Below are 15,430 nucleotides of genomic sequence, written 5' to 3' on the forward strand. Positions count from 1 at the left end.
TTTTGTTTTAACTTTGCGTAGATTTCTTTCTTTCGACTTCTTCTCATCCAAAATTATTAGGTTGAGACTGACATGAACTCAATTTATTGGTCTCGAAACAAGCAATTGATTTGTCAGTAGATGGAACGAGAAGAAATAATTCCATGAACAAAAGAACAAGGGAGCAGCAGTAGTTGATGATATCAACTAATAGAACCTTTTATTGAAACGGAAGTACAAACTTGTTCTACAACTAATATTTTATATAAGATCATTCCAAAGAAGCATCTAATTTAGGCTCCACAGAAATCTGGAAACAAGAATCTTTCATTGGTCGAGGAAACCAAACTAGGAACCAAGTATGCTTTGGGCTCTCAGAGTTGTGATAATGACTAATGGCAAGGAAGACCATAGCATGCAAAGTTGACATATTCCAGTGATCCACGAGACTAAGTCACATGTCAGCAAGGTTGACAAAAACTATACATAGACAAGCTTCAAAACAAAGAACAGATTCCTCGATGCACGTTAAGCAATCCGATTCCTTGTACAAAGAAGATGGACAAGACAATATATCTTGAACTATCAACTACTAATAAGGTATCACATTCATTCAAGACCTTAATCAGGACTCATTTACAACGAAATGGAGACTGCAATGAGAAATACTAGCCATAAACAATCCAGAAAACACTAATGGGTAAAGCAATTGCCTGCAAATCCCTAATAACATCAACTTTTAGATTGACAGCCAAAAGCATCAGAAATTTATCGGTCATGGTCTTCCTGTAGTGACTAAAAACTTTTTGCTGCTTCAATATTCTTTTCAAGCACGTCCCACGGACTGTGTGATAACTTCTCGATCCTCGAGGACCTGATAAACCAGACAACACCGAAGCATTAAGGTAAGACAACAATTACGAGACATCGATATTGACCATGATATCATGTTAGACTGAGTATGTTGAGCTACCACATAGAAATGGCACTAAACGGACAGAACTTGATGTGGTATGGTTCGGGGATCAATCGCAGACTCCCTGCTTGCAGCTTTTGAGGCAGCAATTTCTTCAAGGCGCTTCCATGTGGCTTCCCCTTTCGACCTGATTTCCTTGTCTTTAGCTTCGTCTTCCTCAAACTTCTTCAAGCACTCAGAAACCAGATCAGGATCATGATCAGTGAAAATCTTGCGGACGTTGAGTGTAAGGCTCTGAACAGCCTGGTTCCAGTGGCTCTTCGTGTTTTTCTCCAATGCAGGAAAGATGATAGGCAATATAACCTTGCTATTTTGTTTAATCAAGTTCTCTATATGATCGTTATTCCAAAGGAACAATGCTCTTTCAGCCACCTGCATAACGAGCAACAGAAGATTCAAGACTGGACATCCATCCCCAACTCTTAAAACTATGACCGCATTCTATGGCACGTGGCTTGCAGCAGAATTCTAATAACAAGGCAGCACGCTGGACCCAGGAAATCCAATTAACATTTGGGGACCATAATTACCAGAAAAAATCAGTCAACTTAGATTTATTCACTTTTATGGCAAACTTAGTCATTCTTGTATACCACATAGCTATAGGTATAATCGTTGACTATTGCCATATATTCTTCATCCAAGTTGAAATACGAGGACAAGATACATGCCAAAGTTGGAATTACTAAAGATGGGCCATGTGGTTGAACTACAGTATCATCTGAGAAATGTTCTACCTTTGTAAACTTTACATCCTATAGCTATCTATCCCATAAATCGGCCATGTGGTTCCTTCAGTAATCATTCATCAACAAGAATAATCAACACTAGTATTAAAAGAGAAGGAAATTTATTTAGTGACAGTTAATTTCTTGATGCTGATTTTGATGGTAATCATTCTTTATAGATGAATGATGCCAAAAACAGTGGCGTAGATGTGTGGGGCATCAAGCAAGGAAATTTACATGGTGATCACAACACAACAGCATGCTGTGTTCATTGACACCCCTCATTCCCCATGCTCCACATTTACAAGGCCTATTCTTCTTATCAAAAAATAAGAAAAATTTCTCAGACCACCATTTGACTTCAATATAAATAAAGTGGTCATATATGTATTGTAAATATGTAGTGTCTATCACAATACAAAATTTTGTTTTATTCATATACTACCTGACTTATTCATTTAGGTGGAAGAAAGAGTCAGTGAGCAAAACTAAGATTAGTACACACCAACTAATTGCTTTCTTTTGTGTTTAGACGAGGTGTTGACTTGAACATATCATCAGAACCAATACATTTTCTGTATACTTGCTGATGTATGATAAATTTATAATAATCAGTTTTTAATTCCAAAAATTGAAGATGAGAAAACCTGATTTGTAGGGAGGAAGTCCACAAGTGTGCAATTCAATCATACAAAGAAATATTGGACACTTGGGCAAATTCAATTACTACAACAAATTTCTCTTGATCACTATCAATCATTATATTCTAGTTGAGATTTTTATCAATTGTAAGACTTTATAATTAGCAATAAATTGTTATTTGGCACAAAAAAGATCAATTAGTTGAGAACATCTATATGTACTATGTAGTATGGTTGATAATTCATATTACTATTAACATTGTCACCAATGAGATGAATTCCGTATATGAAAAAATGGTGAAACATTGTTAAGATCAATAAAATTAAAAAAATTTCTTATGACACCTTGGTGATCAACTGGAGTAGGTTTAAGCACTCTATGGCCAAGGGAAAAAGTAGAAAAGTACAATACATGAATATGCTTGTGCACCGGGAATATCACATAGCAAGATATCTAAGACATCATGAAACATGGAACAGGAATGGAAGCATGTAAGCCCAACCAACATACTGTCATTGAGCAATGCAAACAAGGAGTTCGATGATTGTCCATGACAGTTTTCGGTTCTTGTTTCTCACTGTTTTCTTATGTTTTCGGTGTTTTCTTCATGGCAACTTGTACGGGGTAGAAACACTACTATCAACCTCATTTTTGTTTGTTGTCAATGTTTTTATTTCATGTATTAATCATGTAAAAATCAAAAACATTTTTTGCTATGCGACGTTGCACAAAGGGGAAAATGGCTCAAAACAACACCGTGGGTTGATTTCTGGTTGACATCCTAGCGGTGTGAAACGTGAGTCATCTCAACACCTTGGAACCCCTGGGTGGCACCGAGGCAGATGGGGCTTTGGGTATGTCTGAGGGGTGATACAAAGTTTTTAGTGTGTCCGTTTTCTGTTTGATGAAAGTGCTAAGTGAATATTGGACCTACATCTGTCTTCGAAGCCCCCTTTGTGTACGCTCGTTCATCCTATTTTCGAGACCCTTTCGTTCCTAATAAAAGCCGGTTGCTTTGTGTTGCTTTGGATCCTGGTTATCTTGCCCTTTTCGTGCATGATGATGGCAAATTACCCTCACATTCGTTTTTTTAACTTTTTCTTCATTGTGCAGGTCCTTTGTGGATTACACGAGGTTTTGCGGATAGGTATCGCTTGGGTGCCGCACTGTCACGGATTTAGCTGGTTTTGCCTAAGTCATGCGGCACCCTTGCGTGTTCGTTTGCAAAGGTCAGCCTCCCCAAAACCTCCTATGGTCCCTTAGGACCTACAAAAGAGAAAACGGGTTAGAGAAAGCGCCTCACTCGGGATCTACAAGCAAACATTTCAAAAAACACTTAATAACCAATGCAAATTACAAACAGACTTCACAAGCTCTGAACGGTTACACAACAAAGGATCCAAAATGGTCCACAACAGATCGAAATCTCTCACAAGTATCCACATGACACAACTTTTATTTACAAGCCTAAAATAACCACCAAACCCAACTAAATTGGGATTGTTAAGCCTTCGACCGTCCCTCTATATGCTGTGCAAAGCATGAACAAACGAAAAGACACGGACCTACATGAGCATTATATTAAACACCCTGTTTACAATTTTGTCCGTGACAGCATGCCTTAGGGAATCCCAGCTAAGGATGTGACAATACTCTAGATGAATGTATCAAACTTATCTCTAAGTCTAGATGTCTAGTGTGGATAATAAAGATTCCAAAAATCTTTAATAAGTAAAAAATAAAGCCAACTACGTAACTCTACATAACGAAGGAAATTTTTCGGCCAATCCTAACATGCCTCCAAACTAAAGTTAATTGTGTTTTATATAATTTCTTTGCTTTCCAATTCCTTGCATTAATTGTTTTACACAAAATACGTTGTGTCCACAAATTGCTTTGGTTACTCCAACATAAGCAAGGTGCTAAAGTAAAAACAAGTTGTAAATTCCAACTTTGGGGTCAGCTTGATTTTTCACACGAAACTCTACTTAGCTCAACTAGTTAAACTGAAAGCGTTCACTCCCATATTATTCCTAGTAAAAACCTTTCAGATTTTTTCTTCCATTTATTATACCTAATTGCACTCGTACATGTATCCACCTCAAAATTCTCATCTCGTCCTACTGCTAACTGATAGGATATTTCCCTTCTTATCAAGGACCCTCTTTCTTCAAGAGAAGGTATCCTCCATGAGACATTTAATACAGGACAGGAAGAAGAGAAGACATAAAAAGGAGCAACACAGAGTATTAGTTTGATAACTTCAATTCAATTATATCTTTAGGGCTAACAAGACCTTTATCTTTAAACACTTTTTCCTGTCCTCTCCCAGACCTAAACAAAATAGGACTTCATAAATTTCATTAATTTCACGTCGCCACAAAATCTCCCAGTTACAAGTCTCTGTAACTCATAGAATATGACTCTAGATGCATTAAAAAATTACCTATAAGAACAATAATTGAAAATATAATATTTCTAATCCAAATTAAACTAAGCCTCATTTCATGATCCAAACAGGACTGGGACCTTTTTTTATGACCTAATTTGATCTTGACATTGGTCCTAACTTGGAGGAGGAAGAGATCACTTATTCGCTTGGATGAAAGATGTAAATCAGATTGTTGGCGTATATCCAACTTTTTGTTGAAGTCTCTCATCCTGGATTTTCAAGATGGTTTACCCATGACAGTTTGAAGCCTTAACAAGTGCAGCAAAACTTTTAAGTAAATTTGATCCGAATTGGTCAAAATTTGCACCATTAAAAACTTTGGATTAATCCAATCCAGGCTACACCAAATTTTCATCATAATACTATTTAAATGATGATAACCTATTGGATTGGTACAGAATGAGATACTGACATTATACTACCTTGTACCGCTTGGTATCATTGAATTAATACATAATAAAACTGCATAGTATATCAAGTGTATCAACATGTTGATACATATGCTTTGATGAAATATTTCAAACCATGTATCAGAGCACGTAAATAATTTACTTTTATTTTGTTCAAAGGAGAGCAACAATCATTCAACACTTTGAACTCTCTACATTAACCATCATACTTCAACCTTATTAAAAATATCTTCATCGAACTCTCCTTCCTGTTGATTAATTGATCCAATATATAAAAAAATCTATCAACAGTTTTCGTGCATCTACTCTTATCTATAAGTTACTAAAGCTACAATATATATATATATATATATATATATATATATATATATATGTGTGTGTGTGTGTGTGTGAGTGTTGTACATCGAAGTGGTCCAAAACTGGTATATAAGTTCATCTCAGTGGCACATGTTTAGAGTGTATTTGAACTCAAATCTAGTATATAAAATATATTGCTGTAACAAATAGCATACACCACAGATTGCAATCTTATGCATCTTTGATAAGGTTACCATTATGATTGCAAAAATATAAGACATAAAGCTCAAATTTAATATAGATATTGTTATACTACTACATATCTATAGTTCTAACACCATAAACAACTCCATCATGCATATCCTTAATCACATCAATGTCAGACCTACAAAACTTTAATTTCTATAACCCACATGATGTGCAAAGAAACTGTACTGGGGACTAACAAAGAAGAAGAGAGAAGAAAGGAAAATTAGGAGGGAGAGGAGATAATAGGCAGCCTGAAATGGAAATAACATAACCAGCTACCCTTATTCAGAATCTAGATTACTTTGAGTCTTGAGTTAATTTAAAAATAAATTGCCATTTAATGAAATCCTTACACATTAAGATTTTTTCCTAAATCTAAAGATGTCCAAATTTAATATATCTATACAAAGTAGATGCATAAAATAATGCAAACAAGGGGCAAAAATACTCCAAAAGTAAAAAATTAGTAAGATTCATATTTAGATAAAAAAGGGGCATACCCAGTACACATAGCTCCTGTCAATGCAAGGTCTAGGAAGGGCCAACGTACACAGCCTTACTTTTAAAGATTTATATTTAGATCCAAATACCATAACCTAGACTAAGCTAGACTTAACCTTGTCCTTAGTCCACAGGCTTGGCTTACAACTGAACTGTCTTAACTCAAAACTTCATCAACCTTGAGTTCAAAATTTGAAGCCCAAGGTGGTAGCAGTTGTACCTTACAGTGGCTTGGTAGTTAGTGGACAATAAATATAGTGCCTAAAATCATGCAATTACGTTATACTAGTAACTAAATATTCAAGTAGAATAGTTTGAAGGGGATCTCTACCACATCCCACTGAAGCTGGAGTATGGCAACATTTTAGGCATGTGGGTGGTTTGTCGACCAACTTAAAGACAATTTGAGACTTCCAAAACATCATGGAGCTCAGGATCAAAAGAAATACGAGAGTCCAAAGCTGAACACTGCAGGACTTCTATATTGACTTAAACGACTTCATTGACTTGCTTGATGTTCAACAACCATGAAGGTAACACTGATGCACAAGGTGGAAATAAAAAGAGGAGCTAAAACAGTAATCCTGATTCAGCAAGTCAACCAGTCACCAAACCCCACAACTTAAACCAAGTAATCTTTAGATCCATGTGGCGCATTTAAATAGGATTTTCCAATCCCAATCCTAATTGTAAATCAAATCAAGAGTCTTGGGAGAGTACCCCAATCTTGTCAAGAAGTTCCTGTTCCTAATTAAATCCTGATTATGCGATAGGATCTCAAAGGAGTGAATATAGTAACACTCAGAATCCTGATTCCTGATAACAATCAGCACAGTCCCATTGGGAGTGAAATCCAATAACGTTATTTGACCGAAACAAGGAAGAGAGAATACATGCAAATTTTTGGGTTATTTTAATCATATTTTTATTGCAGCATATTGTAAATAGAATTAGAGCTTTAATAGTTCATGAATAAGGAGGTTTGAGAGCCCTAAAAAAATCTTAACACCCATTCATTATCTTTTTGCAATTTTTCAATGATTTTCAATGATAAAATTAGCCTGTTTTAGTATATTTAATCGCTAGAGGCTATTGTCAACAAAAAAACATTGTAAACAATAAACCTATTAGGGAAAATGAAACAGAGGTTGCTCTGTGAAATTGGACTTCTTTTGTAGTCTAGATAGGGAATGTGTTTGAGAGTATTATTAATAAGGAATCCTGTAAGCCCCAAAAGCATATTGAGCATGGAGCTTCTTTTTGTTGTGACTCCAACAATTTTCAGCAAATCAAGTATTTAACTTTTGTTTAATCTCTGAGATGAGTTTCTCTTCCTCGAACTAGAGAAACCTGAACTAGAAGGAGCTACTCTGAACAGAAAAATAATGGAGAACAATGCATTAAAAGAATAATAACGTATATTTATTATAAAAATTAATACTAATCAGGTTATACAAAGATAACAATGTAGCAACTAATTATCTATAATGTCACACAAAAGCCCAAAATTTACCCACCTGCAGCTTTGAAGAGAGCAACCAATTCCTGTATGCTTCTTTGATCACCATGTGGTCAAGTGTTAGGTAATGCAAAAGTAGCAATACATTAATTTCATGAGATTTAAGATTAATCTAGAATTCCATGGCATCCCCCATTTATTATGACAACTTGTTCCCCAGAGTTCTAACTACCTATGATCAATTCTGACCAGTTTCGATTAATTTCCAGCAAAAGGGTGAGAGATTGGACAAAATGAGATCATCCTTGGTTGATACGAATATAAATCATGTGATGTATTGCAATTGACTGATACGACAAACTATGTAAAGAATACACCACATGTGACCTTGAATTGTACTAATCCACTAATCCCCATCTCATACTTCTGTTTCAAAATGATCATCAATTATAGGAATTCCAATTGTAGGCATGTGCCTAGAAGTTAAAAGGGAGAACTGTATGGAAGAGAGTAAGCAACAAAATGCATCAGAAAGTCTACCAAATAAAGAACTCCTTCAAGTGCAGTAAGAAAATATGTAACAAGCACATGTATCATGATGAAACATAAAACAGCAGCTGGTGAGTGACTAGGAGGACAATGCAACAAAAGGTGACCAAGGAAGCCCAAGTACTAAATGCTAGTAGAAAGGCCCGAAATGTGTCACTGAATCTTCCCTTAAATAAAGCATTTACTAGTTTAAAACACACCTTGATGCTGTAGCTCTGGCCTAGATATTTATACAGCCAGTCAACCTTAAGGTTCCATAAAGCCTTGCCCAAAGACTAGGGATTTATAATAATATTCATCATAATTATACTAATAGCTGACTAGTGAAGCATTGGTTTTTTTTTCAAGAAAGTTACAAAAAGCATAAGTATGGCATCACCAAACAAATAATAATTAATAACATCAGTATCATAAGTAAATTTAAGAGTAACAAAAGCGTAACATGCATACTTGAATAAATATATTCAAATGCAAAGCAAAAGATGTATCTTGTAGAAGCATTCATTCATATGTAACTACATATGGTACACCAACATATATGCATACAAGTTGAGGTCATTTGTGCATCCATATGAACATAGCAAAAGCCATATGCCTTATCAAACAGAGAAATTATCGAGCTCTACGAGCAAAAGATATATCTTGTAGAAGCATGTATTAATATGTACAAGTTGAGGCGTATGGTACATCAACATATACAAGTTGAGGTCATTTAAGCATCCATGTGAACATAGCAAAAGCCACATGCCTTATCAAACAGAGAAATTATTGAGCCCTAGTACTCAGCTAATCTGAGTTGCTTATGAACAAACAACCTTGGCATCTTGAAATCTTTCTGATTGATTCAGGAAGTTGTGAGAAACATCATATGGAAGCAAACTCATTCCATAGAGTTAATTCAGTTGGAATAAGATGAACAAAAGAAGACCAATTTACAAAAGAAAACAAAGTGCACTTCCACAAGACTCACAAAGAAGATGGTAGGATAGCATTAAGTGCAATGAACCTTTTCTCTTGCATGCAATGAAGTTAGTTCCATGATTTTAACCATTCAACCACTGAAAATTTAGATTATACACAAGCTTAAGAATAAAAAATAAACACTTATTTCCAAGCGTTCAATGAATAATATGAACCTTAATTAACAGAACCTGATTAAACATAGCACGTGAAAATTCATTTTCCTATTTTCTGTTTCTAAAACACCATAATCATAAAAAAATTGATATTACTCTCATCAAACAAATTTGTAAACTACAACTTTTATTGACCAATAAATGACATTTGAAATATATATTTACATTATTGTGGAGAACTACTGTCATAGTTTAACCAGAAGCTGAACACTACTGCCTTAGGTCAACCATAAGCAGAAGACAATGACCCAGTGCATTCAAAAGGAGTATTAGCGTTGACAAAATAAACTAACATTCCATGTAGATATGACATCCACATAAAGTATCACAATGAAGTTTCAGAATAGCTAATACAAGCAATGCCATCATGATAACAACCTAGAAAATGTCTGCAAGGATCATACCAATCCAATTATGATTCCTACAAGAAAAACTTCCTTCTTTTTTAGGGTAAAGGGGGACAACAACAGAAAAGCTATGGCAGGAAAATATAATCAGAATGAAGCATAAAATTCATAAATTAGTGCATGATCTGTCATTAGAAGTGAAACGGCAAGGATTGGTACCTGAAAGTGAGAACTGTTCAAGCAGCGAGCAATCTGGCGGAACAGTGGAACCATACATCGCTGGAAATCTGCCGGCTGAGTTGCTTCTAGGATCTCTTCTAACTCTCCTAAGAACATGACTTCCTTTGAACTATTTGTGATAGGCCAGTATTTCAACAAGCCCCTTATAACAGTATCCGCAAGTTTGCAATCCTTTTCAATAAATTGTGTTATGCAATATGATAACTGCTGATGGTACATAGCAATGCACCTTGGCTTATGAAGTGGGATTAGAGCACGTACAAGGAACAATTTATGCTCTTCCTTCAGTGGCAATGCAAATCCACTGATAACACTTCCCAAAATCTCCAAAAGCTCTGCAATCCCATTGTGCTTTTCTGTTTCAAAGATAAACTGATAAAAAATGTTGTTAATGGCTTTTCTAATGAATGGCCTGTGCACCATAAATTTACCATAAATTCGGTGAAGTATCGTCTTTAGGTACTCCCTCTCTCTAGGGTCTTCAGAATCCAAGAGATCAAGGAGCTTAAGAACAAAGGAGTGATCTATATATCTCTTGGCCAGCTTAGCATCAGTCTCTGGAGATGCAACAAACCGCAGAAAGAACTCATAGACAATCTGTAAATGTGGCCATGCAGGGTCCATTACAGGATCTTCCTCATCTGCATCAATTTTTTCCAAAACCATGTGCTCTCGAGGTGGAATAGTCAGGTTCCTAAACAAGTTGATGGACACCATCTTGGTAGTCTCTTGCATGACATTCTCTGGAAACTTTCCACTTGCTGAAGTCACATAGTCAACAAGCTCTAACAATGTCTGTCGTTTTATGTCTTTCTCCTTCAAGTTCTTTGCCGGGTCAGTGAAGTCGAACACAACACAGCACAAATCCAACTTTCGCATGAACAAGCTCTGCTTCTCAGAACTTGTGACATCCTTAAAGCTTGGCAATGCTTCATAAACTGGGACCACATAATTGCCATTCGGCCTCGAATTAACAGCTGGAGCATACTTGTTTAGTTGATTTATCCCAGGACTCGATCCAGGAGGGATCTGATTACTAAGATTTGTGATTCTACCGGCTTGCAAGTCCCCATTTCTTGAGCTGATTGAAGATGATGATGATGGAGGAGTTGGACCAGTAAATGAATCACGACTATCCGATGACTTTGATGGCTTTCGGGGGAGCCGGTTTAGTATCTGTTTAATCATGCTTGCAGGCAGGCAACTGAGTCGGAGAACAGAGTATGGGGCCCTTGAGAATGTGTCTGAGGACAAATCGTTTATGAATAAGGGGTTATTTGGCTGGCAGACACTGCTTGTAGCCTCACAGGCCTTACTTTACCATCGTGCATTAGATAATAAAGGGAATTTACGATGAATTCCTTGACAAGTTCCACATTGGTTTCTTCATGACCTAAAGACATTCACAACAAGAGGAGAAATTTCTCTACACAAAGACCCATTACCAAGCACAGATGAAACCGAAAACGTAAAAAATTTTCCACCTTGCTTCTCTCAATTCGTCAGACTGGCGTCTCCGGCGCAATCAAAGAAGACGGTCCCAGCGCCTAAATCAACTGCGAAGCTTGATTCAATCAAAAGGCCTCGAGCCGATTCGGAGGTCCGGAACGAGCTGGTGGCGATCTGGAGTGTTCAGGACAGCGTTTTCAAGATGAAATCGAAGGTAAGATGCACCGAATGACGAAGTCAAAGACGAAAAATTATTATAAGAGAGGCCATCTCCGGATCGAACAAGAAAACCCCATAATTGCAGAGCGGAAAATATCTAACAAAAGGCTACCTTTATCTTATTGGTGCTCCAGAAAGCGGACTTTCCACCTCGCTTCTGATCGCCCGCTGCCGCGTTGCTCCAATTGGAAGAGGAGGAGGATCGAGAGAGAGAGAGAGAGAGAGAGAGAGAGAGAGAGAGAACAAACAATACAAGGAAAAAGGGAGACCCCCCAACCCTTTTCTTAATTTCCCCCCTCTGATCTGTGGAATTGTTTATTGAGCCGATTAGGATGACCAGCACGGAAAAGAAAAAATAAAATAAAATAAAAAGGAAATCCCCCAAACGAAACCACGACTCAGGAATTGCTGCTACTCTCCGGGCCTCCAAAAGTCAATGCGGCGGGGCCCACCAGCCACCTCACCTCCCTTTCCTCTGATTGTATGAGTGGCTCGAGATGGGCAGCCCCGGGAAGGCAGCAGAGCTCTGCTCGACTGGCGCGGTGGGGATGATGATGACCGCCTCCACCTCGCTTCCGTTCGGTTCGGCATGACGACAGCAAAGAAGCTTGCTGGGGATGTTGGCGATGCAAGGCATCACGAAGGAAGTCGGTTCCGCTTCGCTGGACCAGCTGAAGCCCACCACATCCAATCCATTTGCCGCTGGAGAAGATGCTGATGAGCATAAGACTGTTTGACCGTCGCATATTTAACGAAACCTGTCAAAGCTTGTGACAGTAGTGAGGCAACAAAGTTCATCAACCATCAACTTACTTGATGGAAAATCTCATCTACATGACCTATAACCTCAATAAAACCATACTAATTTATTATTTAAGATTCTTTAATTATTAATGATTTGATAATATAAAGGTCGTTCTAAAGTTTGGAAAGATTAAAAGAAAAAAATCAATTAGTTTTCTCACTGGAGTATATGAACAAACGTGCAGTCAATACTTAATTTGAAAGCCACGGACGTTTTCGAGATGCTCCCTAATGTTGGGGCTCCCTATGAAAATGCTCTATATTAGTACGATAGAGTCTAAATAAAAGATCAAGTGTGGGAATCTCTTGTGGTAGATGCGGGGGCCCAAAAGCCGACTCCCTGTGACCTACCATGTTAACTAGTAAAGAAATAATATACAGGGCGGAAAGCAGTTAGTACCTTTTCTTTTCCCCACCTAGCATCAAAGTCTCCTTTAGCTGTTCCAAGCACTGAATAGAACAACTCATCAAAATGAGGTCGTTAGTGGCAGAAGGGACAGCAAACGGTACCTGCCTTGCTCACTGCTTGATTTGAATAATGGAGGAACCCTAACATAACACTGCACCTTAAAAGAAAAAAAATGGATATATGATTAAGCCCTCGGCAACAAAAGAGACAATGAATTTGGAGTTGGAAGCAGACCCTAACATAACACTGCATCGTAATGAATATGAAGAATCACAAGAAACTCCTGTTCCATCGTGCAGCACTTGTTAATCTCGGACAAAACCTGGTCACTCATCAAGCAATCTATACCAAGTCAAGCGCTCTCTGAGTCAGTGATCATATTGGCTGTGTCGATTCCATATAATTAATGCCATATAACATCAAACGACTGATTTAAAAGCAACAGCCCATTGACAAACTTCCAGACCAACATTTGAAAAGATTTCACAAAAAAACAAAAACTCATCGGAATCATAATCTTGGAGTCATGCTCTGAGAAAGTTCAGCCGACTTAAGTTAATGTTGGAACACATTCAATGAGTATGCATGCCCTTTACAAGCTATTTCTGGTTTTGCTCTCAATAAATGAATGAATTGCTGGCTCTCTTCCCAAGTAATCTGACAGAATCTCAAGGGAGTCCTTGGCTCCTCCTGGAGCTAATACCTGCATAATAGTGATCATACCAATTCTAGATATTGAAATGAAATCACAAATTAATAGGACAGAAGAACAACTAGTCTAGAATTGAATTTAGTAACAAATCCTTTGTAATTTTCCCATTATTTAAAAGCCTAAATTGCTAGAAGAAGGTAGATCTTTCCAATTAACATTTTAGTTCTAGGGCTAGTTATACTTTAGCATATATTTTCCACTGCTAGTACAGAAGTTATTTAACAAAACTAAAAAGGCTAGCATATGGTCGACTGCCAACAGCTGCATATTTATGTAAAAAAGGTTTGATGATGATGCATAATGGACTTTCGTCCATGAAAAAGCTTGGAATAGGGATACATCACAAGCATCTGAGACACACACTCAACCACTTTAAAGAATTTTTAAACTAACATTCATAAATATATGAAATTGAACCATTTGTCAACCTTTTCTTCCTCTATGGCTCACTAAGAATTTAGTGATTTAAAGTGTTTCTGCATTGAGAGACTGTAGTACATTAAGAATTCTGCAGATAAGGAATATCATTTGCATATATACCGATTAACAATAAGTAACATATATAAATGACCATAATTTGTGTACCCAGTTCCTAGAGCTCATATGTTCTTTGTTTAAAGGATATAAATCTGATTTTTTTCAATCAATTAAACTCCTGTAAACAAAAAGTCTTGTTTACAATATGAAGAGTAAGTGGATGCCACAATGCCAATTCATTCTGCTCTTTAGCATTATCCACGATATAGATCACAGATAGTGTCATGCAAGGGACTTCTGTCACCGTATACTGAGATCATAATTGAATATATTCAATGTTTTTTTCCAGGTCCAGAATATTCCGTAATATATTACCATTTAAGATGCATCTTTTTCTCCTATAACCTCACAAGACAAGGTGTTTATCATCAAAGATCATCCCGTCTCAAACAGCATGTTCTGTTTGTGTAAACTTCAATTCTCTGATCTGTGAAATTGGACTGGAATGATTGGTTTTTAAGATTTAGTTAAGTTTAGAGTCAATTTTTTTTTTGGCAAAAAGGCATAGATGCAGTTGAAATTAGAAAAAAGGAGGACAGTGTACAAAGCTCCCGCCAATGTGTAGCAACAGTCAATGTGAGTTTTACTCGCACAAGCAGAGAGGCTACTTCTGTGAATATATACTTAAAATTGATGTAAAAAATTATAATATAGCATAGGCTATCATTATCACAACCCACTGCAACTAACAAGCTAACTTGAATCAAGTATACCACATTAATAAAGTCCAAAACACTTAGCTCAAATTATTAGGAGCAAACTACTCGAGTTTGTTGCATGAGAATTGATCATTTGCAAATTTTCTAATATTAGATTATGAGAATACTGTGATCATAGTTTGCAATTTCAGCTGATTTTCATATGGTACAACACCACATAGTTATCATCTAACACCAATCTGATTTAGACCATTCATTGACTTTATAGTTCAAATGACTAGATCAAACTTGATTAGATTTAGCAAATTTTAATCATTTTTTACTGATTTGATAACCAGAAAAGAAGAAAGGAAAGAGTAGGAGTGGTAGAAGAAGGAAGCCCACATGCCCACCACCCACTCCGGTTTATCTCCTCCTTTTCCTCCTATCTTGACTAGATTTAGCAAATTTTAATCATTTTTTACTGATTTGATAACCAGAAAAGAAGAAAGAAAAGAGTAGGAGTGGTAGAAGAAGGAAGCCCACATGCCCACCGCCCACTCCGGTTTATCTCCTCCTTTTCCTCCTATCCTCTTCCACAATGAACTGTGGTATATTCTGACACACCAATGCACAGTATGCCTAAATGGACCAGACTCATATCGGTCCAACCATGTCAATAGTCAAAATTGATTCT

The 15,430-nt window shown here is 36.9% G+C and overlaps 2 protein-coding genes across 6 annotated transcripts in view; both read right to left on the reverse strand.

Annotated features, from left to right (window-relative positions):
- Window positions 1–475: 475 nt before the first annotated feature.
- Window positions 476–11,187, reverse strand: LOC135646021 (serine/threonine protein phosphatase 2A 57 kDa regulatory subunit B' theta isoform-like). Its single transcript, XM_065165075.1, has 3 exons — window positions 9,945–11,187; window positions 953–1,327; window positions 476–853 (listed from the first exon to the last, which is right to left on the reverse strand). The coding sequence occupies exons 1-2, from the start codon at window positions 11,151–11,153 to the stop codon at window positions 968–970; spliced, it is 1,569 nt and encodes a 522-aa protein (XP_065021147.1). The 5' UTR covers window positions 11,154–11,187; the 3' UTR covers window positions 476–853; window positions 953–967.
- Window positions 11,188–13,210: 2,023 nt separating this feature from the next.
- The window catches only part of LOC103994127 (probable thimet oligopeptidase), a 28,790-nt gene continuing 26,570 nt past the window's right edge, over window positions 13,211–15,430 (reverse strand). For all 5 annotated transcript variants that reach the window (XM_018830365.2, XM_009414425.3, XM_018830366.2 and 2 more), the window contains one exon: window positions 13,211–13,549. In XM_018830365.2, the coding sequence (XP_018685910.2) occupies window positions 13,439–13,549 (111 nt within the window). In that variant the 3' untranslated portion in view covers window positions 13,211–13,438. The remainder of the gene's footprint in view (window positions 13,550–15,430) is intronic.

This window comes from Musa acuminata, chromosome BXJ3-8 (genome assembly GCF_036884655.1).
Source record: "Musa acuminata AAA Group cultivar baxijiao chromosome BXJ3-8, Cavendish_Baxijiao_AAA, whole genome shotgun sequence".
NCBI lineage: Eukaryota > Viridiplantae > Streptophyta > Magnoliopsida > Zingiberales > Musaceae > Musa > Musa acuminata.

Bases quoted from the DNA above. Each gene is read 5' to 3' on its own strand.
- LOC135646021 (XM_065165075.1), bottom strand. From the start codon at position 11,153: ATGATTAAACAGATACTAAACCGGCTCCCCCGAAAGCCATCAAAGTCA. The intron at 1,328-9,944 runs GTACCAATCCTT...CTCGTTATGCAG, and splicing joins TGAACAGTTCTCACTTTCAG to GTGGCTGAAAGAGCATTGTT.